At 45.1% G+C, this 27528-nt stretch overlaps 1 protein-coding gene across 1 annotated transcript in view; it reads left to right on the plus strand.

Moving 5' to 3' along the window:
- Positions 1-27528, plus strand: part of GART (phosphoribosylglycinamide formyltransferase, phosphoribosylglycinamide synthetase, phosphoribosylaminoimidazole synthetase) — a 257909-nt gene that overhangs the window by 184203 nt on the left and 46178 nt on the right. Inside the window, exons 16-17 of the mRNA XM_078656950.1 lie at positions 11931-12083; positions 26997-27200. Of these exons, the coding sequence (XP_078513076.1) occupies positions 11931-12083; positions 26997-27200 (357 nt within the window). The remainder of the gene's footprint in view (positions 1-11930; positions 12084-26996; positions 27201-27528) is intronic.

The following is a 27528-nucleotide window of genomic DNA, read 5'->3' on the forward strand; positions in this document are numbered from 1 at the left end:
TACATTAACTTGATGACCTACCTTCCTACTATGCTCCCTCGTTTCCCTACCCTTCCACCTGCCTTTGTAAAGCGCTCTGTTATCTGCAAAGATCTTGTTCGCGCTATATAAAACTTTCAAAATAAAATAAATAAGATCGTGCTGTTTTTTTTTGTTTTGGGGGGGGGGGGGAGGCGGCAATGGGCTTGTTTGTGGTTATTTAGACTTAAAAATGTATTCATAATGTCCCGGTCGCGTTGTCATGTTGCGTGCATGCAAAGTCCTGCAAGCTGAATCCAGTTCCTCACACGCTCTACTGTGAAGGTGGAGGTTTCTTCTCATGCAAGTAACACAGCCGGTTGGAGAGAAAATATTTTTCAATTTTTATTTACGAGTTGCATCTTGCCCCGATCTTGCATCTCTCCTGCCCCATCCCATGTCGACTTCCTTAGCATTGTTTATTTAAAGGGCTGCAGGCAGGACGGAAGTCACGGGACATGCATGAGGCAATTACTTAATAAAGAAGGTGGCAGGCAATCATCTCTAGTTACCCGTCCTTTCATCATGCCTCGATCGTTGCGTCTCTTCTGCTCCTCCTCCTGTCGTCTTACTCACCCTTGTTTATTTATATAACGTAATACTTGTATGTGACCTTTTACTTAGTGCTGTGTTTTTAGCAGAAAATAGAGCCAAATCCTTGCAATTGGATTCGAACTATAATCTCTGGATTTTAATGTCTGCATCTACTCTCCATTCTCCCTAACAAAGCAAAAAAAAATGACACTTGAATGGCAGTAAGGGTATCACAACTCATTTGATTCTGCCTCCCAGCCTGCCCTCTCCACTTTATATTTGCATCTGCGCACTATACTGGTCCTGTTCTCTGCCTCTGCCACACCCCATCACCCTTACCCTCACACCCCCTCACCCTTATGCTCACCCTCACACCCCCTCACCCTCTCTCAACCTCACACACTCACCCCCTCTCACCCTCACACCCCCTCTCACCCTCACACCCCCTCTCACCCAACCTCTCACCCCTCACAAACCCACTCACCTTCACACAACCGTTCACCCCTCACCCTCACTTACCCTCTCACCCTCACACACCCTCTCACCCTCATACACCCTCTTACCCTCTCACTCACACACCCTCTCACCCCCTCACCCCCTCACCCTTACCCTCACACCCCCTCACCCTTACCCTCACACCCCCTCACCCTTACCCTCACCCTCACACCCTCAACCCTCACACACCCTCACCCTCTCACCTTCACACACTCTTACCCCCTCTCACCCTCACACCCCCTCTCACCCTCACACCCCCTCTCACCCTCACACCCCCTCTTACCCTCACACCCCCTCTTACCCTCACACCCCCTCTTACCCTCACACCCCCTCTTACCCTCACACCCCCTCTTACCCTCACACAACCTCTGAACCCTCACACACCCACTCACCCTCACACAACCTCTCACCCCTCACACAACCTCTCACCCCTCACCCACCCTCTCACCCTCACCCACCCTCTCACCCTCACTTACCCTCTCACCCTCACACACCATCTCACCCTCACACACCATCTCACCCTCATACACCATCTCACCCTCATACACCCTCTTACCCTCTCACCCTCACACACTCTCTCACCCTCATACACTCTCACCCTCACACACCCTCTCACCCCCTCATCTTCACCCTCACACCCCCACACCCTCACACCCTCACACCCCCACACTCCCCCACCCCCTCACACCCCCACACCCTCACACACCCCCTCACCCTCACACCCCCTCACACCCCCTCACCCTCACACCCCTCACCCTCACTCACCCTCACCCCTCACACCCTCACCCTCATCACTCAGTACCACCCCAGTATCACTCAGCACCACCCCAGTATCACTCAGCACCACCCCAGTATCACTCAGCACCACCCCAGTATCACTCAGCACCACCACATTATCACTCAGCACCACCACATTATCACTCAGCACCACCACATTATCACTCAGCACCACCACATTATCACTCAGCACCACCACATTATCACTCAGCAACACCACATTATCACTCAGCAACACCACATTATCACTCGGCACCACCACAGCACCACTCAGCACCACCACAGCACCACTCAGCACCACCACAGCACCACTCAGCACCACCACATTATCACTCGGCAACACCACATTATCACTCAGCACCACCACATTATCACTCAGCACCACCACAGCATCACTCAGCATCACTCAGCACCACCACACCACCACTCAGCACCATCACTCAGCACCACCACACCATCACTCAGCACCACCACACCACCACTCAGCACCACTCAGCACCACCACAGCACCACTCAGCATCACCCAGCACCACCACCGCATCACTCAGCACCACCACAGCAGCACCACCACAGCACCACCACCACAGCACCACTCAGCACCACCACGGCATCACTCAGCACCACCACGGCACCACTCAGCACAACCACGGCACAACTCAGCACAACCACGGCACCACTCAGCACAACCACGGCACCACTCGGCACAACCACGGCACCACTCAGCACAACCACGGCACCACTCAGCACAACCACGGCACCACTCAGCACAACCACGGCACCACTCGGCACAACCACGGCACCACTCAGCACAACCACGGCACCACTCAGCACAACCACGGCACCACTCAGCACAACCACGGCACCACTCAGCACAACCACGGCACCACTCAGCACAACCACGGCACCACTCAGCACAACCACGGCACCACTCAGCACAACCACGGCACCACTCAGCACAACCACGGCACCACTCAGCACAACCACGGCACCACTCAGCACCACCACGGCACCACTCAGCACCACCACGGCTCCACTCAGCACCACCACGGCACCACTCAGCACCACCACGGCACCACTCAGCACCACCACGGCACCACTCAGCACCACCACATTATCACTCAGCACCACCACATTATCACTCAGCACCACCACATTATCACTCAGCACCACCACATTATCACTCAGCACCACCACATTATCACTCAGCACCACCACATTATCACTCAGCACCACCACATTATCACTCAGCACCACCACATTATCACTCAGCACCACCACATTATCACTCAGCACCACCACATTATCACTCAGCACCACCACATTATCACTCAGCACCACGACAGCACCACTCAGCACCACGACAGCACCACTCAGCACCACCACAACACCACTCAGCACCTCCACAGCATCACTCAAGGCCACCACAGCATCACTCAGGGCCACCACAGCATCACTCAGGGCCACCACAGCATCACTCAGGGCCACCACAGCATCACTCAGGGCCACCACAGCATCACTCAGGGCCACCACAACATCACTCAGGGCCACCACAACATCACTCAGGGCCACCACAACATCACTCAGGGCCACCACAACATCACTCAGGGGCACCACAACATCACTCAGGGGCACCACAACATCACTGAACGCCACAGCATCACTCGTCGCCACCACAACATCACTCTGCACCATCACAGCATCAATCTGTGCAACAATTCAACAACAACTGGGTCAAATATGTTCTCTCAATGTTTCAAGCTTTATTACAAATGTCACAAAAAGATGTTAATATTTCACTTCTGTTCTTGGATTTTCGTCACAATAAAATACACTAAACATAATCTTCACAAAAGTTATTTACAAAAGTTTAAGCTATTGCCATTATAAATTACAATCACTTTAATTTAAGTATTAATTATTTAAAAAAATTAAAAGCCGTGGTTATTTGTAATATCAATACATCTAAGTCACGTAAATACAAAACATGGTGCATTACAAATGCTATAGGGGTCACATTTGCGAAAGTTATAACTATTGGCATTGTAAATGACAAAGCTATTAATTTAGCTTCTTTCAAAACCAACACATAAATAAACAAATTGTCATTTACAAGACCAATAGCTCAAACTTTCATAATGCGAGACCTATTGCATTGCAAATGCTTGTTATTGATGGTTTTAGTGTGCTATTTAATTACCTATTAATAAAAAAAAGTAATTTTCTTTTTATGAAGTAAAGCATGATTTGGAATTTTAATTTGAGAGTGAAATGATGTTTAACACTCAATCTTTCAGATAGAAGTATTAAAGGAGCATGTTATTATCATTAGTGTTTAGGACTGCTGCCCTACCAACTTTGCCTTCCACTGTAAGAAAACCCTAAGGTATCAAAACGAATGGTGCTGGGCATATACCAAGATTATTTAGCAGTCATCCTCAGAGATCCTTGAGATTTTCAGAGAACATTAGCCTCTTCGGCCCAATGGTCACCCTGCCTTGAGACGCTGTCCTCAAACTTATCTGAGGGAGAAGACCAAGATAGGGTGTTCTTGGCATTGAAACTAGCAAGGTTTTAAACAAAGAAGTCTCCAAGGAGCATTGGTATAAATCTTGTGTAGCATAACCAGAAATCAAACCCACTCTGCAAAAGGCTGGCATGCTGAGGCAGAGCACTGCTCCCACTGGAGTCTGATATCTCGCTCTGAGCAGGGGAGAAAGAAACCCCCAGCCACTGTTCCACTGCCACTCACAGGCACCAGCCGGCACTGAGGGAAGGCTTAGGAACCAAGCAGGCTTCTAACAAAGGGCAGCGAGCCACAACAGTCATCAACTCCATCTCGATCGTGGGGCGCTGAATACCCTCCATCGGAGCTGAAAACAATGCTAAGAACACCTCCGAAACTGAGCATTAAGTCGGCGCTGAGAGCCCCTTCAATGTAGACAATGGGGAAATCGAGACACCCATCCTGTAAAAGCTCACTGCCAGGTGTTATTGGTTCTTAATCTCCCCAGAGCCTGACTAGATCATGCCACACCTCCCCAGGAACGGTGGCCAACCACGCTCCCCCCAATTGCAAAGAAACAGAGGCCTACATTCAAGGAGGACCTCACCTTTGACGCATCAAGACATCCAGTGTCTAAGAGGTATAAAAACAAGGCTGCAAGCCCTCCACCCACCTATTCACACTTAAGCACAACCATCTTCACTACCATCACACCCATACTCCCATCCCCCTTCACCACTTCCAGGGTCACCTGACAGGTCAGTGTATTCAGACCAAAGTGGACTGCCCCTTTGGGTAAGGAGATCCCTTATGACTAGCCTCAGGGTCGGGGATGGGGTTCCCTGCAAAGTTTATACTGTCTACTATATAGACGATCCGGATTTGGAGCCTTACCCAACAAAATAATCCCAGCCATTTGATACCACTACATAACGTGCTGTACATCAGAGGGCAGCCTGCCTCCCTAAGCTAGATATGTTGTGCATGAGGATGACAACTTCTTATTGGGGACCTTCTCCAAAACTGAATGAACTGTTCATTTCCTCCCATGCTAAATGGCATTATAAAGTAATTTGAAAGACCCTGTCATGGCCAAGGTGTTCACACAATGGGTGGAAAAATAGTTTAGGATTCCTCGCATTGACCCACTCTATATCTGTGTCCCCCCCCCCCCCACCCCTACCAAGTGGCTTGATGGTTCATACAGCACTGTAACACACCTCATTGCAAGCCGCAGGTGACCCCTGTAGGTAAAAAGTAGATGATTTGATGCTGCGACAGCCGAGTGTTGGTCGGATCAGCAACCCACTAGTTTATTGCCTGTTTGGTTAGGTTGCTGCTGAGGTGCAACAAGTTGCATTTGGAGGAAATAGAGGCTGTGCTGCTCCTTCCTGAGGAAGAGGGTGGAAAAGCAGGTGGCTAGAAGGACAATCATTTTCAATGCAAATATCCGCTGTGCAATAGAAGATGTGGATACCATTTCCCATAGTGTTACACTAGTATTTCGCTGCACCACCACGCATGGCTATACATCTCTTGGTTCAAGCGAAAGATGCAACAGCACCTCCTCAACATTCCAATCAATGTTGAACAGGTGGACAAGATGGATGGGTGGTTGAAAAATATTAGGAAGGACACAGAGTTAGCGCAGTCCATGGGTACAATGGCAATCTGCCACTCTGAAGGGAACCTTTTGCAAGCAATAATCCAGGAGCAGGACAAAGACCTTTCCGTTGGCATTGTCATATGGCAACCTTGCACGAGGTCATCCCGCTACTCCACCAGGGGGACTTTATAACTGAGCAAGATCTGAGGAAAGCTGCCTTCCATGTTCCCATCCCCCTGCCCATCACCAGTAAGTTGACAACACTACCTACTCGAAGTTCTACACTTCAGCCACTACGCCTCCCAGGGTGTTCTATATGTACCTGGCATCGGTAGCCCCACATCGCCACTGATGTGGCATTCATGTCTTCTCATCCCTCGATGACTAGCTGATCAAGAGCAGCAGCAGGTAACAATGCCTAGTACTCCCAGCTGTGACCCTGCTTCACGGCGTAAGGTTCTCCATAAACACAAAGAAATCCCACCTCAAACCCAAACAAATCCAGACGTTGGGCACAGTATTAAATGCTGCCTCATGAAAAGCAATGCCCAAACAGCAGAGGGTGATGGCATTCCAGCAACTGCTGACACTTTTTCAGTCGTTTTTTTTACTTACTTTAAGAACTGCAATGAAGCCTTTGGGTATGATTTCTTTGTGCTTAGCATATTACATATGCACCCTCTTCCACAGTGACTTGTGAGACAGTGATCACAAGCATAGGGTGATTGGAAAGATTTGATAAAGTCCAGCACTCAACGCTTTCTGCACTGGTAGAACAGCAACAATTTGTTGCTCGGCAGGCCTTTCTTTGACCCACTTCTGCAGGTGACTATCATATAATCAAATAATGTGGACCCCTCCGCTTCCTTCCCTAGAATTGATGGCCATCCACCTAGCACTCGAAGCCCTTTCAAGCTATTTGAGGACAAGGTGTTATTCATAAAAACAGACAACGTAGCCATATGTTATGTACAGAAGCTAGGGGGTACTAGCTTCCCTTAGCACGGTAGATCTGGTACTTGGCAATCTGCAACATGATCCACCTGTTAGTGGAGCGCCTACCAGGGATGGACACAAATTTTGTGGGTGTGTCAGCATGGCTACAAGTGGCAACTTCCCCTGCAAATCCTAAAAAGGTATTTCAATTGCTGGGGAACCCCAGCCATCAACCTGTTCGCCACTCCAGAAAACCAACATTTCTAACATCCACAGATCGTGGGCAATCCACTGTGATTGAACTGCTCCAGGGACATATGTCTACTCTTTTCCTCCTCTCCCACTCATTCCGTACATTGAGGAAGATGAGGCAGGTGCCCATAACCCTCATCCAAGTGGCCCCAACCTGGGCTGATTAGCCTTGATACTCAATCCTCCTGGAGATGTCCTTCAGTCTGTATAAGAAGCTATCTTTGAGGCTGGAACTTCGCATTGATAGATTTGACTCCCAGATCCCATGCAACTTTATCTAGTGTTCTGGAACCCACGGCTACATAAAGCCTTACACTCTTTCATACTACAGTTTCTATCCTTGAAAGTGGCTTTTTTAGTAGCCAGAACCCTGCTCATACACATCAGCAAATTACAAGCCCTCGGCATTTAAAAACATTCATTCAGGGGCACCCTTGTGATCCTTAGAACTAATCCAAGGTTCCTGCCCAAGATAGTCTCACCTTTCTACATTAACCGGACTATTGAGCTACCTGTATTTTCTCCACACCCACATGTAATAGCAGAAAGGGGCTGCACATCTTAAACACCAAGTGGGCGTTCTTGTTCTATATATATATCAACAGAACTAAATCCTTTCACAAAACGAACAAGCTTTTTGCAACTTTTGCTAAACCACAGAAATGCTGTCCCATTTCTAAGGCAGGCATTGCCATGGTGGATTAAGTGCATCAAAACTTGCTGTGCCAGAGCCAATTGTATACTCACTGTACCTTCCAGCTACACTCAAAAAGAGGGTACCATGGCTTGTATTTTGGTAACAATCCATTATCGACTTTTTGCAAGGCTATCACCTTGTCAACTCCACACACCTTTATGAAGCAGTACTGCGTGGACTTCCTAGCCCTTCAACAGGCTAAGGTTAGCTAAACAGTACTAAGGATACTGTTCCAACGATCTGCATCACCTGCTCTCTAATCACAGCTTGGGAGGAACCTGCTTTGCTCTTGATGCAGAGCTTATGTATCTACAGCCACTCATGCTACGAACAGAAAATGTTACTTTCCCTATAGCAACTGTTAGCATGTAGTGTTGTAGATCCACAAGCACCCACCATCCTTCCCTGACATTGGCAATCATGGCACATGTTTACTTTTTTCATTCTTTACTTTTATACCAGTTTTCAATGTGCAAGGTGTAGTAAATACTATCTTCACTGTTCCTCTCTGGCTAGACAATACTACTATACTTATGACATCATAGAATGCCAAGGTATCTCTCTAGATGATTGTACCTCTCTATTCCCTGTGGTGGCAGTTGGTCACCTGAGGCTGAGCTAACAACAGCGAGCTCCTGGTGGGGTTTTCTATCTATCTACCTATAATCTTAACCGGTCTGTCTAACCTGGAAGGAACCTGAATAAAGGATCTTAACCTATCAAGTGGACTCTGCAACATTCATTTATTACAGCTTGGCGACGATTTTTAAAAGGAGGAACCTACGCGTGGAAAAGACTATATAAAAGACTCTTCAAGTTAAAAGAAAGAAATCAAAGAATCAAGAATTGACAAGAAAATCTATTATAAGAAAGAAGGTAACGCCCAGCTGACCCCACCAGTGTCCCATCACACCTGGACAGCCTGCATCCTGGGCGGGTGTCTTTAAGTTCTTGTCTGCGTGTCTCTGAGCAGCCTGCAACCTATGCCTTTTATGCTGTAAGTGACTTATATACAGCATCTGCATACCTGCCTTTCAAAACATTGGAAACAAGTGCTTACTGGAATGTCTTTTGGTTACAAATCGACTCTTTCCTTGCACCTTGAAAGAAAGAAAGTCTGATGAGAGCTGTGTTCCAGTTGTGAGAGGCAGTAACAAGTGTGTTTGTTTTGCCGTCACTTTGACATTCCTTCGGCGATTTTGGGAACTATTTTCCTAGTGATTGCAGCGCCAGAGCTTTCAGACATCAGATGACATCCAAGTCAACGTTTGATGTTCGGATCTTGATGTACTTGTGGGACGACTAAAAGAACATTTGTTTTCGAGCAATAATCTGGTTTGTGTATATTTCTGAGCCATGACTGTGACCTCGCGCTTCAGAGTAAGTTAAACATATTTTAAAGGACATTCTTAATGGTTTTCTTACACTCACTGTGGCCGGGCAGTTTAATCGCTCAATTTCAAACTTTTATCGTCTCTCCCAACGCACACACACCGCGCGCTACCTGCCTCGCTCCACTCACTGTTTGTGACGTCTGCCCATTAATCACTCGCCACTCTACACAGCACGTCTTTGCCGTGAACCATCCGGCGGAGGCGTAATAGCGTGCAGTGCGCTGTTCCAGGCTTCTGTTGTAAGAGCGTCTTGTGCTGTAAATTCAGTCATGGAGCTCGAGGCATTTGTGAGGAGTTTCTCATTTGGCATAATGACTACCTTTTGTTCACACATCTGTGCTGCCGAGTCAACCAGTTTTGGCACACGAGTTGAATTAATTCTAGTCCAGCACTATGAACAATTTTCAGTAGTCTTTTTCAAGAAAGGGCGCAACTACGGAGTTGAAAGGACTTTCCTCATACATTGGATCACTTCTTTTTTTCATGGCGAAATTCAACGGCGATTGCAGGGACTTAAGTGGCGTCGGCAGGGAGCAGAGTACAAAGACCCCGGGTGAGAGGTCGCTCACCGGAGCTAATCTCATATTATTTATTTATTTGTGTTGCAGTTAATTCATCTTTACTTGTTAGTTAACACTGTTTTTTTTCAGGGATATGATATTATTTATTTATTTGTGTTGCAGTTAATTCATCTTTACTTGTTAGTTAACACTGTTTTTTTTCAGGGATATGATGTGTTTTTTTAATATGGCAAATCTGTCAACTCATATGAAAAGTCTGTGAAAGTCTGCGTTGGAGATGTAGTTTGGTGTTTTTTTTGATAGTCAATACACATCCAAGTTGTCAGGGTTGATATCCTGAATTGTACCCTATCAAGGGGAGGTGTTTTTTTTATTTGGTCTGGGTAGTCCATGCCCCATGTACTTGATGTTTGCGTGTAGTACATGCACCATATCTTGTCCCAGGGTTAGTATCTATATCCTGTGGAATACTTTTTTTTGGGGAAGTTGATCTTTGTGAGTATTTCATGCCCATGGTTGTACCCTCTTCTGGGGATGTTAGTTTATGTGGGTAGTCCATGCCCATAGTTGTAACTTAGTCTGGGGATGTTGATGTCTGTGGAGATGTAAGTGTCTGTCGTAGTCTATGCCATGCTTAGTTGTTTGGAGATGTTGATGGGTAGTCAACACCCATAATATGTTCCATAAGTATTTATGGCTAGTCCATGGCACTTTTTTCCCAGAGATATTTAGTCTGCTCTGCGGTGTACCCTTTTCAGGGGATGTTATAAGTTCTTTTTGAGTAGTCAACACTCATAGTATGTAAAAAAAAAAAAAAAAAAAAAGTACTAAAGGCTATTCCATGCCAAAGTTCCCAGAGATATTTAGTCTGCTCTGCGGTGTACCCTTTTTCAGGGGAGGCTTTGTGGTTTTGTTGGGTAGTCAACGCCCATGCTGTCCTGCAATGTACCCTTCTCAGGAGAGGTTCAACGTCTCCTGTTATTGGTAGAGATTGTGTATACACTGTGTTTTATCTGAGTCTACCTACTTGTGGCTACTGGCCAGGGCTTCATTTAGGTGTGATTTCGAGTTGTATTTTTGTCATACATTAAGTGTAGACATTTCTTCATCAAGGGTTGTGTTGAGGGTAGTCTTAGTTTGTTTCAAAACCTCACTTTTTTTAAGGAGAGGGGATATGGTATATTATGTCATAATTCTGATGTCATAATGCTGAATCTTTGTTCTTTTCTCAAATAATAATACCTCAAGTTAAAGTCATCTTTTATTGTATGCTACTACTTTTAGTTATTCTAAAATGTGTACTTCCTTGCTATTTGAGACATATGAGGTATTGTTACTGATTATTCCTTTGTTTTGATATTACTCCATAAAGAGAGAGGATGTGTAGTAAATACTATCTTCACTGTTCCTCTCTGGCTAGACAATACTACTATACTTATGACATCATAGAATGCCAAGGTATCTCTCTAGATGATTGTACCTCTCTATTCCCTGTGGTGGCAGTTGGTCACCTGAGGCTGAGCTAACAACAGCGAGCTCCTGGTGGGGTTTTCTATCCATCTACCTATAATCTTAACCGGTCTGTCTAACCTGGAAGGAACCTGAATAAAGGATCTTAACCTATCAAGTGGACTCTGCAACCTTCATTTATTACACAAGGCACCTCACAGTGGTCTTACTGTACACTCCAATTTCACCCCTCACCCACCGAACGGAAAACAATCTATGGTGGAGCCTATATCCATGTGAATTGTGGATTAAGTAAAGAGTCAGAGCACATCTTGTAGCTCAAAACTTTGCTGAACAAATTAATTGAATGTCGGAACCCAACACTAGATGGCAGGGGTATGCAGAGCATGTGAACATACAGCAGTACACACTATTACCAGATGCTTTCAGGGCAAATAACATTTAAAGTATAGTTTGTATCTTTCTGTCTTGTAAATGATATTCTCGCCCCTATAGCACTAGTCCCTCATTTCAGTTGGGCATTTACGCCATTTATGTACAGCGTTCTGGCATCCTAAGATGTCGTTTTTATACAGCAGCAAGGCACATAACTAATGTGAATGTAATTCGATTCTACTCTTCATGTAACTAAGTGTTGGATTTTCCTGGGTTTTATCCCTTATTGATAAAAAAGTTGTTGAAGATGTGTAAACAATAGATATTTGATGGAATCAAATTCTTTTTGCAGGCGATATATTGCTCACGCCAACTAAAATATACAGTAAGACATTACTGCCAGTCATTCGCTCAGGACACGTAAAAGCCTATGCACACATCACCGGTGGTGGCCTACTGGAGAACATTCCAAGAGTCCTTCCAGCATCAGTTGGTGTTTCACTAGGTAAGGAAGATGGCAATCAGATGAGGCAAGGTATAGTGGGATCTTAATGAGGACTCTGGCTTTTAAGGGCAAGGTAAGACTCTTGTATACAATATTAGGAGGGAAAGTGGAAAAGAGTGCAATCAGCATTATGACTGTTTATTTTGCTCAGCTTTCAACCTGCACAGTTTGTTGCTGTGTGCTTCTTACATTTATATTGTACCTTGAATATATCAGTTCTGTTGTATTTACGCTGTAGCTTAGAATTAATAAAAAGAGACGTCTATCCCCCTTCACTCACACCATATGTGTTACTTTTTATTTTGCTTTTTATATGTTGTGTTTATATATAATCTATTTTGTTTACATGTATGTTTATTTTGAGGACAGATTAATTTGAAACATCAGCTTAACAAATCCACAATAATTTCTTGGATGATGAGCACTGCTTTGCTCAAGCATTTACTACTGGGTTGTTCTATATTAATTACTTTGCATTTAGATTGTCACAGATTAGCATTTTGGCTGATAAGCTTAATTTCACCCTTAACATTGGAATGATGTGGCCTTGAAACAATTAAAAACATGTTAATCATGCTGACAGCCCCACTAAAGCAACCATTATATTCTAGTGTTTCAAAACCATTTTTAAAAATAGTGGCTTTTAAATTCTAATTAAAGAGTTTTAGAATCTGGTCCATAAAGTTAACAAAGCATCCTGTTAGTTATGGATCATTTATATTAAAATAGGCAACAGAATTCATAAAGATCCCGAGCCCTGCTCTTATTAAAAATTGACTTTAGAAGTTCTCTCCTCTCCATAATTAAGAGTGATAGAGGCAGGTTGCATATATTAATAATTTGATATTCTACCCAAAGAACCTGCAGCTTATACTGTTGTCTGGACTTTACTAGTGTGCTCGAAATGCTCTCAGTGGAAATTGATGAAATCTTAAGGGCACAAACTTGTGTTTTGATAAAGGCAAAGTAGTTACACTCTGGTACTGCTTTGGTGAGCCCTGGATATGATTCTAAAATCATCAGTGTATGGCCAAATGTTAGTCAAATTGGTATTTTATTTGCTCACCTAACGGCATACGTTCTTGTTACGGCATCTGCCTGGCCCAGATTGAAGTGTTTACAAACGCTGTAGGGCATTGATTGCTGAAACGTGGCTTAGCATTCCATATTGCATATTAAATAAGCCCATTTAGGAACTGTCATAGGAATTTCTAACTTTATAGAATTTGTTTAAAATCATGAGTGATTTAACTTCATACTCCTGCTGTAAGAGAGAAATTTCTAGGTGAAACTTACCCAGGACAGTAGCTTCACTGAGTCTGAAAAGAATTCTGAAGGTACGACACTGTGCTGTGTCCAATCATTGAGCCAGGTTACCATACAATGTAACCAGCTCATAGCTTAAGGTAGGAATTAGCCTGCCTAGAGTCATGCAAGACAGGGATAGCGAGGGCCTTGAAAACTATTTGTTCAGCTTTCATAAGGCAAAATTAATTATAGCATATTTCTCTTTCACCAAGGCTAAATGATAGTAAACACCTCCAACATTAATACTCAATTTCTTACTAGAAAGCATGAAGTGCTCAATATTAACTGATGGCCATCTGGTCTTTAAAATGGTGTTTCCATTTATTTAAAAAATTGCTACTTGCTGGAGGATAACTCCATGGTAGTATTTAAATGCAGCTTGAACCTGCATTACATAGGTTGAAAAGCAGAAGTTCAACACCTCAGCCCAGCTTCAATCCTTCTCTCTTTGCCAAGATCTTTTCTGTTGATACCATAGTCCAACCAAACTTACTTTTAACCCAGTTGTCGGAGTGTAGTGCAGGAAACATGGAGGGACAAACCTGTAGAGTTGACCGCTTGATTGCTTAACAGTGACACAGCGATTAGATTGTTTAAAACGCTGTAAAGTTACTGAAACCTAGTTTTGTAAAACTGAACAATTCTTTTTGAGTTAGTCCATTACTCCAGTTCTGGTAATATAAGTTGGCAAAAACACTTCCCATCGATGTCCACCAAGGTGACTAGGTGGTAGTTAAAGAGGCAAACATAAAATGTAGGGATAGCTTGTTATATATTTCTCCCTTATTCATCACTGTGTTCATACACAACAACGTTTTAGATCCTGGTTCCCTGTTTCACTCTAGAGTGTGCTTTTTTGAGTGCTTTATCAGTTGATTTAATGCCTGGTGTGGAGAAGCCAGGTTTAGGAGCGTTGTAATAATGCAGTGTGTTAACTTGACGTCTTCTTTAAGTGAGGTCCCCTTTAAGCCTTATATGAGACAGTCGCTTGCAATGATCTATTGTTTTAAAAAAAAAAAAAATTTAAAACAAAAACCTCTAAAAAAGGGTCTTTTCGCCCACCCATTACTTACCATTGGTTGGCTTCATTGTGATTCTTTTCTTCTTTTTCAGCGCCTGTATACTACACTTTTTCTCCGTATATATTTTTGTTTTCTTCACCAAGTGCTGACTGATTTCTTGATTAGTGTTCTTCCACACTGTTTGTGCTCGGGTTGTGGTAGCTTTAATTAATTTTTTGCCTGCAAGGCAGCTTTTCAATAGCTGAACGTAAACAACTAGCAATAACAATCCTTGTGGCGTATTGCGAATTTCCAAAACATACATATTTGTAGCATGTGTCGCTGTAGAGTCACATGCTTTGCATACTCCTGCCATATAATACTGGGCTTAGGTGATTGTAACTTGTTTTTCTTTGAAGAAGTCTTTCGAAGCACCAGGTCCCAGGGGACTCCCCTGGTCATGGTTGCACATGGGCACTGACTCCATTGTTAGATTGTTTTTCTCCACCATCGTGTTTATATGTGTATCAGTGTTTCTCCTGGTTTTGACGAGATCTTCAGTTCCCATTGTGGCCTCTGTTTCCGTTGCCTTCCACCCTTTTACGAGAAGATTCTTCACACTTATACCTTCTTATGGCGCCTACTCCACTCCTCAAGCTCATCATTGTCGTCGAGTGACCAGGCCACTTGACCCTCGACGCTCTTCTGGGCTACTGTGTACTCCAGACGCCTTTTGGAGAAGGAAGACAGACTCGTGGTAATGGAATGAACACCCTTCAGAATATACCCACAGTCGTAAATACCCTTAGGCCGATCTCCAAGCTATCTACAATCGCTGACTCTCGTCTGAGCACGACTAGAGCTGGTGCAACTCCTGCTTGGCATTACGCAGCAAGAAAACTCTGCATCAGAATATACCCTGACAAAAAGTCTTGCTTTTGAAGACGTCCTACCACCGGACACTTCGACACCCTTCTTGCCCTTCAAGAGGCCCAAGAACAAAGCTTCTCCTCCTCCTCCTGCACCACCTCCACTACCACCACAGCCACCTCCTTCGTCACCTTCTATGACTTCCTTACAGGGGTCACCTGGGACCTTCTCAGACACAAGCAGTCCTAGTCCCTATTCTCCAGCTGAGGGTTTTGCCCCAGTCTATCCTTGCCCCTCGGATGATCCTTGGGAGGCTTACAACATGGACCCTAAGACAGACCCTCATCTAGACCATGCCCCAGTCAGGTCTTCCCTGCTGTATGACACCACAACAAACCACAGAGTTATTCAAAGCAGCCGCCTACCATAAGGTGGTCTTATAAGTCACCCATGAGGATGACAACTTTTTGGTGGCTGTGTTAAGATAAATCACAGGAGTAACCTGCTAACCCAAAAGGACAGGGGTGTAAAATGTTCAAATACAGCAATGTTCGATTAGATACCAGTTAGTAACATACCTCAAACTTTTTGTCAAAACCTACAAATTGTACTGTATAATGCCTACGTCATGATTTACCCGCACCCCGATCACGCAGCACCTGTCTGAGGGGAACTTCAGGGGTTTCTTCGCTTCTGGGAGGCAGTCACCACAGACCAATGGTTCCTCTCTATCCTTGAGCTTGACTACGGTCTCAAGCTGATTTCAACCCCACCAAACATGCCACCTCACATCTCAACCCTCAGGCCAAAACATCATAATTTGCTGCAAGAGGAGCTTCAGGAGGCCTTTCAAAAGATGCATCCTGTCAGAACACTTCCACATGGTCACTCTTCGGGATATCACCCCCTACCCTCCTACTGCAAGGCAAGTTCATGTCCGCACTGGACCTGAAGGATGCCTATTTTCACATCTCAATTGATCCAGCTCATCTGTACTACCTCTGCTTCATTGTAAGTGGTCAACACTACCAGTTCAAAGTACTGCTCTTTGGTGTCACTAAAGCTCCAAGGGTCTTCACCAAATGTTTAGCAGTGGTAGCCACTCAACTCAGGAGGGAAGGAGCTCTCGTCTTACCTTACCTACATGGCTGGCAGTAGCGTAAGCAGACAGGAATATCTACCCCATTCCATCCTGCACAGCTTAGGCTTCACAGTAAATGTTACAAAATCACACATTGAGTCACTTGAAGTCCAATCCTTCCTAGGGTCACTCTTAAGAACAGTTGTAGACAAAGCCTTTCCCAGTGTCTAGCGGGTGCAGGCATTAACCCTTTCCCTGCGCCGCGAATTCTGGAGCGGCACTGGAGGGGCTAAGGGGTGGGCATGGCGCTCCCATACGTATGACGGCTCCACGTCGGCATGAGTCACGGGCGGCGTGTGCTCATGACGGTGTGGAGCCGTCATGACCCCGCCCACTCACTAATTCGCCCGCACAGGAGGGGAATTAGTACCGCGAGGGCGGAGCGGCAGCTGCATGACTGCTCCACGCTGTCATGAGCAAACGCGCCTTTGAGTCATGACGGCGTGTAGCCGTCATGAGCACGCAATGGGTTAAAAACAGCTTGTCCTTCTTTTTCAGCCACTCCGACCACATCCAGTAATGCGCCTTCTAGGAATGATGGCCTCCTTCATTGCCATTGTACCCCATGCCAAACTGCATATATGCATTTTTCAGGAGTGGTTGTCAAGCCAATGGTCATGGCTTAGGAATATAGTTTTGATATGGGCCAGCACCCAGCGCTGTCTGCAGTGGTGGAACAGTAATGGTTTGTTGAGGGTCAGGCCTTTTACTGACCCAATTCCGCAAGTTACCATCACCATTGACACATCTCTTGTTGGCTGAGGGGGCCCATCTCACTGACATGGCAGTCCAGTGTTTGTGGGCTCCTCACCAGCGCAGCCTTCACATCAACCACTTGAAATTGTTAGCCATACATTGAGCCATGCAAGTCATTAATTAAAGGCTAGGTTGTCCATGTGCACACAGAAATGGCTGTCAAGTTCAATCTGAAAAAACTCCTCAGCTGTCAGCCCTAGTGCAGCAAATCTGGTGCAGGGTTATCCATCACAAAGTTCATCTGCTAGAAGCATATCTTCCGGGGCTGGACAATGAATTTGCAGACCTGCTCAGCAGGATGCAGCAGCAGGTCCACAAATGGGAAATCTTGCTCACTAACTTAAAGAAATGGGGCACCTCAGACATACACCTTTTCACCACATACAAAACATCAAGCTGCCCAAACTTTGCCAGCAGGTTTCCACACCCACAATCCATGGGCAATGCTCAGTGGATGAACTGGTAAGGGTTCTCAGTGTATGTTTTTCCTCCTCTCCCGCTGATACCGTACATGGTCATGAAGCTGAGGCAAACAACCCTTACCCTTAATCTGGTGGCCCCAATGTGGCCAGACAACCATGGTTCTCAACCCTTCTAGACATTTCCATTGCCCCTCACTAGAAGTTTACCAACAGGCTGGACCTTCTCACACAGAACCACAGCAAAGTTAGACAAACAGACCCCTGACAGCTCAACCTGGCGATTTGGCTCCTGAGGTCCTAGAGTTTGGTTACCTTGGTCTACCTCAAGAGTGCATTGACATACTCTGAGAAACTCGTAAGCCTGCTACACGTACCTGCCACGATGGTAAAAGGAATTGCTTTGTCTATTATTGTACACCCAAGTACATAAACCCTTTTACACCTTTGATGCTAGACATTATTTGTTATCTCCTACTCTTACGCAAATCGGGGTTAGCCTACACATCAATTCTGCTACATCTAGCTGCCGTTGCTGCATACATGCAGAACATTCAGCAATCTTCTCTTTCCAAAATCACAGTAATAAAAGCTTTTATAGAAGGTCTTAAACAAATCATTCCACCAAGGGTGCATCCAGCAACAGTCTGGAATCTCAATATTGTTCTTACCAGACTTATGGGGGCCTCCTTTTGAGCAACTGCATTCATGCCCTTCGCAGTTTGTCTCTTGGAATGTTGCCTTCCTGTAATCCATCACGTCTTTTAGACGTACAAGTGAACTGTAGGGCTTAACACTACAGGGAACCCTTTGTCAGGTCCAGAGTGACAGGGTGGTACTTCGAACTAATCTCAAATCTTTACTTTAAGTGGTTTCCCCATTCCATCCTAATCTGCTCTGAGTCCTTAAACTGACCCCATCCCTAACAAGCATTAGAAATGCAATCGGGCTCGGATTTATTTGAGTTTGAGCTAATGGCATTGTAAATGCCAATGTCTTTTTGCCATGTGTTATGGAGTGTGTGCATGTGGTGTGTAGTGGAAGTATGTTGGTTGAATTGTAATTTTACCAATGGTGGCATGCTGTGCTTTATATGAATATGTTTAAAAGTAAAGTGTACCATACTGCGATTGCTTGGTGGAAAATTGCACTGCCGGCTGGAGGTGTGTGTGCCTGGTGGAAGGGTGCACTGACGGCTGGCGGGTGTGTGCTTGGTAAAAGCGTGCACAGATGGATGATGGTTGTTGGTGTTTGTGCATGGTGAAAGAATTCATTGACGGCTGGGGGTGTGTTGTTGTGTGTGTTGTTTTCTATGTGCTGGTGAGTGTGTGGTGGTGAGTCTGTGGGGGTGAGCCTGGGGAGTGAGTGTGGTGGTGAGTGTGTTGTGTTGAGTGGTGACAAGTGTGTGGTGTTGAGAGACTGAGGTGTGTGGTTTGTGTGTGCGTTATGTGTGTGTGGTTTATGTGTGTGTGGTGTTTTCTGCACACTCACACACTGCCCCTACACATTCACACACTGCTCACCCGCACACTCCCAATGTCACCCTGCATAGTCACACAATGTGCACCCTGACACACTGTCTCTGCAGTCACTCTGCACGCACTGCCACTCTGCACGCACTGCCACTCTGCACGCACTGCCACTCTGCACGCACTGCCACTCTGCACGCACTGCCACTCTGCACGCACTGCCACTCTGCACTCACTGCCACTCTGCACTCACTCTGCACTCACTCTGCACTCACTCTGCACTCACTCTACTGTCACTCTGCACTCACTGTCACTCTGCACTCACTGTCACTCTGCACTCACTGTCACTCTGCACTCACTGTCACTCTGCACTCACTGTCATCACTCAGTCTGCACTCACTGTCACTATGCACTCAGTCTGCACTCACTGTCACTCTGCACTCACTGCCACTCTGCACTCACTGCCACTCTGCACTCACTGCCACTCTGCACTCTCAAACTGCACTCTCAAACTGCACTCTCAAACTGCACTCTCAATCTGCACTCTCAATCTGCACTCTCAATCTGCACTCTCAATCTGCACTCTCCACTCTCAAACTGCACTCTCCACTCTCAAACTGCACTCTGCACTCTCAAACTGCACTCTGCACTCTCAAACTGCACTCTCAAACTGCAATCTGCACTCTGCACTCTCATTCTGCACTCTCAACTCTCATACTGCACTCTCAACTCTCAAACTGCACTCTCAAACTGCACTCTCAACTCTCATACTGCACTCTCAAACTGCACTCTCAAACTGCACTCTCAAACTGCACTCTCAAACTGCACTCTCATACTGCACTCTCAAACTGCACTCTCAATCTGCACTCTCAATCTGCACTCTCAATCTGCACTCTCAAACTGCACTCTCGATCTGCACTCTCGATCTGCACTCTCGATCTGCACTCTCGATCTGCACTCTCGATCTGCACTCTCGATCTGCACTCTCAATCTGCACTCTCAATCTGCACTCTCAATCTGCACTCTCAATCTGCACTCTCAATCTGCACTCTCAATCTGCACTCTCAATCTGCACTCTCAATCTGCACTCTCAATCTGCACTCTCAATCTGCACTCTCAATCTGCACTCTCAACTCTCAAACTGCACTCTGCACTCTCAAACTGCACTCTGCACTCTCAAACTGCACTCTGCACTCTCAAACTGCACTCTCAAACTGCACTCTCAACTCTCAAACTGCACTCACAACTCTCGTGCTGCACTCTGAAACTGCACTCTCAACTCTCAAACTGCACTCTCAACTCTCAAACTGCACTCTCAACTCTCAAACTGCACTCTCAACTCTCAATGTGCTCCTGACCACGCGATCCCAGGAGCACACACTCGAAACACTTACCACAACCAATCCTACAGGGGCAAGGGAATCACATATTACTAATCTACCTATTTGCATCTAACATTGGGTTTTGGAGTAGCGTGGTACTTGTTGGAAAGCGCTTTAAGGCCTCGTCAGGGGTAGTAAGTGCTATATAAATACAATTTACAAATAAAAACAGTATACATGCAAACGGGGAGTGTCTGTTGTTGAACACAGGGAGAGAATAAAGTTTTGTCATAAAAAAAATATGAGACAAACTAGTGAGAACACAGACTCTCGTATTATAAATATATATATATATATATGATCAAAAAAGCAGATAAAAACATACACTTGTTACATTCAATTAATAAAGAGATAGCGCGCCTCCTTTACACAGACCACTGTCCATAAAATCGTCAACAGACCACTAACCAATGTTTTTTCAGAAGCTTAGGGGTGGGAAGGTAACCGCTACCCCCCCCCCCCCCCCCCACCCCCCCTTCACCTCTCCCAAGTGGCCCGATGCTCCACAAATCAATCTTAAAGCTGTCGTTAAATATTGATAAAAAAGGGGGGTGTAAATGATTGCCCACACAGTGAAGGTGATCTTTACAGTTAAACTGCATCAATGCCCTTAATGTATAGAATGGCTGTTATTACCACCAAACGTTTCCCATTAAAAAGATTTAGAGGGGGAAAGACCGGGGCTGTGACCTCCTCGGCGCAAGGTGCCCCTTGGAGAGGAGCAGGAAGTGAACTCCTTTCTCAGAGGGCCCGAGCCCGCCGACATGTACCAAGTGTGTCCCCATTCCCAAGGTGCCACTAGAGTGTTGATTTGTGAGTTGTACGAGGCGCTGAGGGTCATCCAGGCCCAGTCTAGTAACTATTGATCTGAGGGGGGAGGTTTCTGAACCAAGACGGCGTCTCGTGCGCTGGAACGTGTTTGTTTGCACAGCGCCACACGTGTGCATACTACTGGGCACAGCGAGGCAGCCTGATCAAAGAACTGCACACGTATGAACACTACGTCAGCTAGTGTGGGTAAAACATTCCAGAGGAGAGTGAGACACTCGAGATCCACCGAAGAGAAACTTCACTGGGCCAGAACAAATCCACCACTTTCTTAAGAATCTGTTCCCCTGGGCAGAAAATGAAAATGGATGCGATTGGATGAATACATCGGCGAACGTGTATTTGGGAAACCTGACACTCTCAGCAAAAAATAAAAAACACTATTCCTATAAAATGTTAGTTACTATAGGCAGCATCGTTTCAACAGCTCTACGTACACATTGCACAATACACGCAAGGCATTTTCTCTCAGCGCCTGAATAACAAGTGTTGATCTTACCTAACTCTTTGGTTCTCATTTTACCGATTCTGTAAAGATGAGATGCTGATTATTGCCTGCCAGATTCAACCTCGTCCCCTGTAGCCCAGGCGGCGCGCCTGCGCCTACTGCTTTATCTTGGAATTTTCTCACTAGCCCCAAAGAAAACGTGTACTTTACCATTATACAACGTCTAGTCTCAAGGTCAGGTGATTGTATTTAATAATTGGGGACAGAAGGGAGTTATTTCAACTTTGTGTAAAGGTTTATAACGGAAAAAATCCTTGCACTGCTACGTTATAAACTCTGTCGAACAAGAATACAACTGACTCAGGCAGTTACGGAAAACTGAGGGGAAGGGGGGGCTGTATTTCCACTCAATCTATAGAACTCTGTGCCACAATACGTTAGTGGGGTATGTATAGAGAAAACATCTACCGCTGCCGTGGCCTCTTAGCGCTTTGTCGTGTCTGGAATGTGTCTCCCTGTGCAGCGCTGGTCTATCTGCAATTTCGAATGTCTCGAGGGAAAGCGCCTTGGCACCCGGCCCCTGGGAGCACGCATGCTGGGGTCAGGCGAGGTGACCGCTGGTCTGCGATGTGTGGATGCAATGTTGATGTGTGCAGGGTACGTGCGCCCACAGGCATCCAAGTGACTCATGTATTTGTGTGTTTTCAATAGAGCGGACAAGGCCCTGACTGGCATCAGAGCGCCTCGCAGACTGGGTAACAGAGCGCATATATCACTTTTTCACAAATGAGTGTTTCGCTCGTCCATCTCTCTTGGCAGATCTAGTGCTTCGAAACGGTCTAATGGTATTAAGTGCTAAACAAACGAGCGACAAAACACACATTAATGGGGAAACACATTTAGTACTTGGAGTGCGAAACAAAGCTATCGGACAGAACTGCTCTTTATTGGGAAAAGGCTGGTGAAGAACCAGAGAAGTTTTGTTTAGCAGTGGCTACCGCCAGCGTGGGGGCTGCAAGCCTCCCCTGCACCGCTGAACTGCCCCTCCCAACGAAAGCGCTCTGATTTCTCTCAGAAAGGAATGTCAATTCCACGCGCCCTGCAAAGAGTTTCATTTTGGTAATCTTGCCCGTGCTGAGCGCTGCTGAATGGTGAACGCGCCCGGCCATCTGGATTCACTTACGGAGGCACCCTGACAGCTCCTAATTATAATTAATGTACTTCTTTGCGCGCACACGAACGAAAAATGCCAAACATGGCCGACCAAAACGACATTTAGCCTATCACTTCAAGGCTATTAAAAAGACACCACAGCGAAGACGAATCACTGGCCAGATGACATAACACACTAAGGAATGTGTGGAATGTGTCTCGCCAAAGCCCTAGGAGATACTTTTTTTTTCTCTTTAACATTAGGAGCTCGAAACTCCTCCCACTTTCGTGGGCGGAGGCCGAGCCCTAAAAACTACTCCGCTAAACCCGGCCCCAATTGCCTGTCCGCTTCCAGAGCTTCCTGTTCCGACGATTCCTCTTCTCTCCGCCCATCTGAACACTAGAGTGCCATCTGGTAGTTTAGACAAGCGTGGTTATGCTTGCGGGAAAACTGCATGCATGGCTCAGCCCGCGTTGTAAAGGCAGTTTCCCTCCACTGGCTAGTCACTGCTGAGTGGACTACTGCTTTAAAGTTGATGCAGAGCGTGTTTATCTACAGCCAGTCATGCTACGAGTGGATTATTACTTGCCCAGTCAGTGTCTGTTCTTTGCATGTAGTGCTGTAGATTCAATTGCGCCCACCCTCCTCCCCGAAAGCCAGTGTTTAACTTTACATGATTCTCTCCCTTCATGCATGGTCACTATTCTTTTATACTTACTACTTCATGCCTACTCTCACTTCTTGGGTGAAAAATAATTTAACAATGTAGTCAGTGTCCCTGTGCTTCCAAGACCAGAGGAGGAGTCACTGAGATCTTGTGACTTGAAAGACTTCTTCGTAAAGAAACAAGTTGCAGTCGCCTAAGCTCAACTTTAGAAGGCAGGTTTATGCACAGCATGTGAATCTAGCATTACATGCCACAAACTGACACTTGCAGGATAAGTAACATTATACTTCTGCCGCCTGCTGCTTTTATTGATCATGAACCTGTAAAGATAGTCCCTTCATTTAAGACTGTTGCCATACAGTATGTGTTTTCTAAATTTACGTTTGCAGCCGTCTCTCATTTACTTATTTGTTGGAGACCGGCTGAAATGATTTCAAAAGGTTTAAATTTTACCTTTACCCATTACTAACGGGAAACATCCCAAACAACGAAGTCAGAACAACGACTAACCGGAACAACGAAGTGTAAACAATGAAGACTCGCATTCAACGAAGTGATGTTATCACGAAGGCCTGAACCATGAAGGCCTGAACGACGACTTTTCAGGACAGCAGAATCCGAATTATGACATGTGCACGTAGGCTCATGGGCAACACGATAATATATTATGTGTCTTGAAAGATGATTTCTCGCTTCCTTCAATTGCTTGTTTATGTCAGAATTTTTATATTGTCAGTTTCTCCACAAAGAATGTGGCATAGAATATGTATGTTGTTGGGTGATGTTCGCTTCGCGAACTGAGAGGAAGGGGTGAGAGACAAGTGCAGTACTAAGCATGTCAGGTCCTTATAACTGCTTGCTCTGGTATTTGCCACCCTTTTACTTTTTCTGCAATTGAATGGAAAATATATATTTTTTTATATGTTCTTTGTTCCACATGCTATTTGCCTTTTCCTTACTAACCACACAGCTTACGCTCTCATTCCTTCTGCAGCTGGGTTGCAGACCCCCATTCATTGTGGATATTCACTTCTAATCCAATTAAATTTGTTGTCTCCTTTGTGTGCGCATCTCTATAGAGGGACTGCTCTAGTAAAAATAGGCCTTTTGAAGGCAGGTGTTATTTCGATTCCTGGGTGCTGGCCCGTTAAAGTTCTGGATTTAGCAAAGAATTCAACTATTTGATTTCAGGATTCTTAACTATTCAGTATCACATTTCACTGCTAGAAAGCAGAGTGCGCACTCTATTCGGATTCAGAAAGCTGAGTGCTCATCTCACTGAAATTGACCTACCCTTTTTATTTAAATATTTTTTAATTAAAGTTTTACAAGAATTATTTCCCTCTGGATCACCACCCCTCTCCCCCATTACACAGAGAAATACGTCTCTATCAGTAGTAAATATTCTTATAGTTAAATAAATACAGCATTAGAATATTATTACATAAACAATAAAAACACCCCAAATAAAAAAAACTGAATGCAGCTTCAGCCTTTAAGCATGCTAGGTAAATCATTCACTTTAACTTCCACGACCCTCTAATAACGGGAAACATCCTAAACAAATAAGTCAGAACAACGAGCTCAGCTTGATGTGTTTGTGCTCGTCACTTGTTAAGAGATTAAGAAGATAAGCACAGCCTTTCATCTTACTCTGCTCGATTGAGCACGCTGATGGTCACAGATTAAACATGTTGATTTAAGAGAAAATACTGGCGTCAATTAGTAATAGGCTAATTAAAGTATTTTCGTTGTTTAGGAAGTCGTTCTAAAATAAGTAGTGGTTAAGGATAGTTCGTTGTTAAACTTTCATGGTTTAGGAAGTCGTGGTTTAGGCAGTAGTTGTTTAGTCACACATCCCTAACGGTAAACATCCTAAAATCACCCTACCTGCTTTTATCTCTGCCCACCCGGGTCCCTCACATACACCTTAACGCCCTTTAACACTACCCACCCCAAACCCTAATATCGTCCTTACCTCCCTTTACCCATCCTAAGCCTTCAAGTCACACATACCTCACTTTACCTCGACCCACCATGAGCCCTCAAGTCACCCTCACCTTCCTTTATTTCTACCCACACTGAACCCTCAAGTCTTCTGCAGCTTCATTTACCTCTATCTACCCCCCAGACCTCAAGTCACCCTTCCTTTCCTTTACCCACCCCAAACCCTCAAGTCACCCTCTCATCCCTTTACCTCTTCCAACCACTGAGCCCTCAAGTCACCCTAACATACCTTTTATCTATATTCAGCCTTGAACCCTCAAGTCACTCTTAACCCAATCCACCACTACCCACCCCGAAACCTCAGGTCACTCAACTCTACTTTACCTCTACTGACCACATACCCTCTAATCACCTTAACTTTCCTTTACCTCTTCCCACCCGGAACCCTCAAATAACCCTCACCTTTCTTTACCTCTACCCACCCTAAACCCTCAGGTCACCCTCATCTCCCTTTACCTCTACCCATCCATAAACTCTAAAATCCCTGTTTCTATATAATGTAATATATATATTTTTAAATACTCACTGGCATGGTACTTTACCTGCATGATTAAGGCAATTTCCCTCAGACAGGACACATCCCTGCCCCTTCCTTAAACATTCTGCTTCCTATACCCTAGCATCCCTAAATGCTTTGTGGGCACTGTTAATTGTTACATGCCCTTCAGTATATTTGGCAGGCACCTTCGCCTCTTTTACAGTTTCCTCCTCTCTCCACATAGCTTATGCTTTGGATCTCACCTGAAACAGCCCATACTATGTTGGTGCAAGACATTTTGTTTACTTACAGGCCCCGAGAAGCCCACCCGGGGCGTGCCACGGGTGGCTTTATTGTCACTCATTTCTTGCTTCTATTTGGTCAGAGAGTGCTGGCTTCCTTTCCTTCTCTCACGTTTGTCCCTGCCCTGGGACAGTCTCATAGATCAGCTGTTAGACTACCCCGCTGTTTCCACTGTTCCCACACCAATCTTCATTGTGCAGCACGACACCCTCCTGCCTCCACCACTCTGAGGATTTTGACCTCCCTAAACTCGAATTAAGAATGAAGAAGTAGTTCTTACTTGGTTGACCAGTTGATCATCTTTTTCTTCTTGATACCCTTTTTGGCCACAGCTCTACATTTAGTATCCAAGCATTACCAGTGTTGTTTATGTATAGACTCATCTGGATACATGTGCTGTATGACTGGGGCCTAAACAGTGGTGATTGTGCACTCTGGTCATGTTTTGTGTACCCTACTTTTGTGGGATTGATGTCTTGTAATTAACAATATACTCACATTTTTTCTGTGTAATGCCTTTGCTAAATTAAAAAGCGCTTTAGATTGCCTACCGATTTGTGGCTCACTAAATAGAACACTTTAGCTCAAGTGGTTTGTGATGGAAATAATAGTTGTGGCAGCCTAAATGTGGGTGATTGTAGTGTAAGAACTTTTTTTATATTGCTACTCACTCTATGTTGCAGATGCTCTGTGTTGGAAGATACCTAATATTTTCTCCTGGCTGCAAAAAGAAGGTGGCCTGTCGGAGGAGGAAATGGCTCGGACATTTAATTGTGGAATTGGTGCAGTGCTCATTGTGCAGAATACGATGGCCGAACAGATCCTGAAAGATGTGCAGAAGGGCGAAGAAGCTTGTCTTATTGGATCTGTGGTTCCCCTTCAGAAAGGTTACCATGCTCTTCTTGCTATATTAGTGCATTAATCATATTTGTATACAAACATGTATGAATTTCATTAATTATATTGGAAGCAATCATGCTGAAATGTAAGATACAAATGTCATCTCTAATGAGTTCAGTTTGATTATTTTTAGCAGGGCTTCAGTAGCAAATTGCATTTTCTGCATGGTCACCCTAGATATTTTGCCTTTTTAAGTCCATTGTAAATGGTGCCTTAAGTGCACCCATAGCAATGATAAGTTAAATGTCATATTTGGACTGCAGTGTGTATTTATACTGAGTGCTTAGTTTGCGAAAGAAAGAGTGCTGGAGCCGA

The sequence above is a fragment of the Lissotriton helveticus genome, chromosome 8, assembly GCF_964261635.1.
Source record: "Lissotriton helveticus chromosome 8, aLisHel1.1, whole genome shotgun sequence".
NCBI lineage: Eukaryota > Metazoa > Chordata > Amphibia > Caudata > Salamandridae > Lissotriton > Lissotriton helveticus.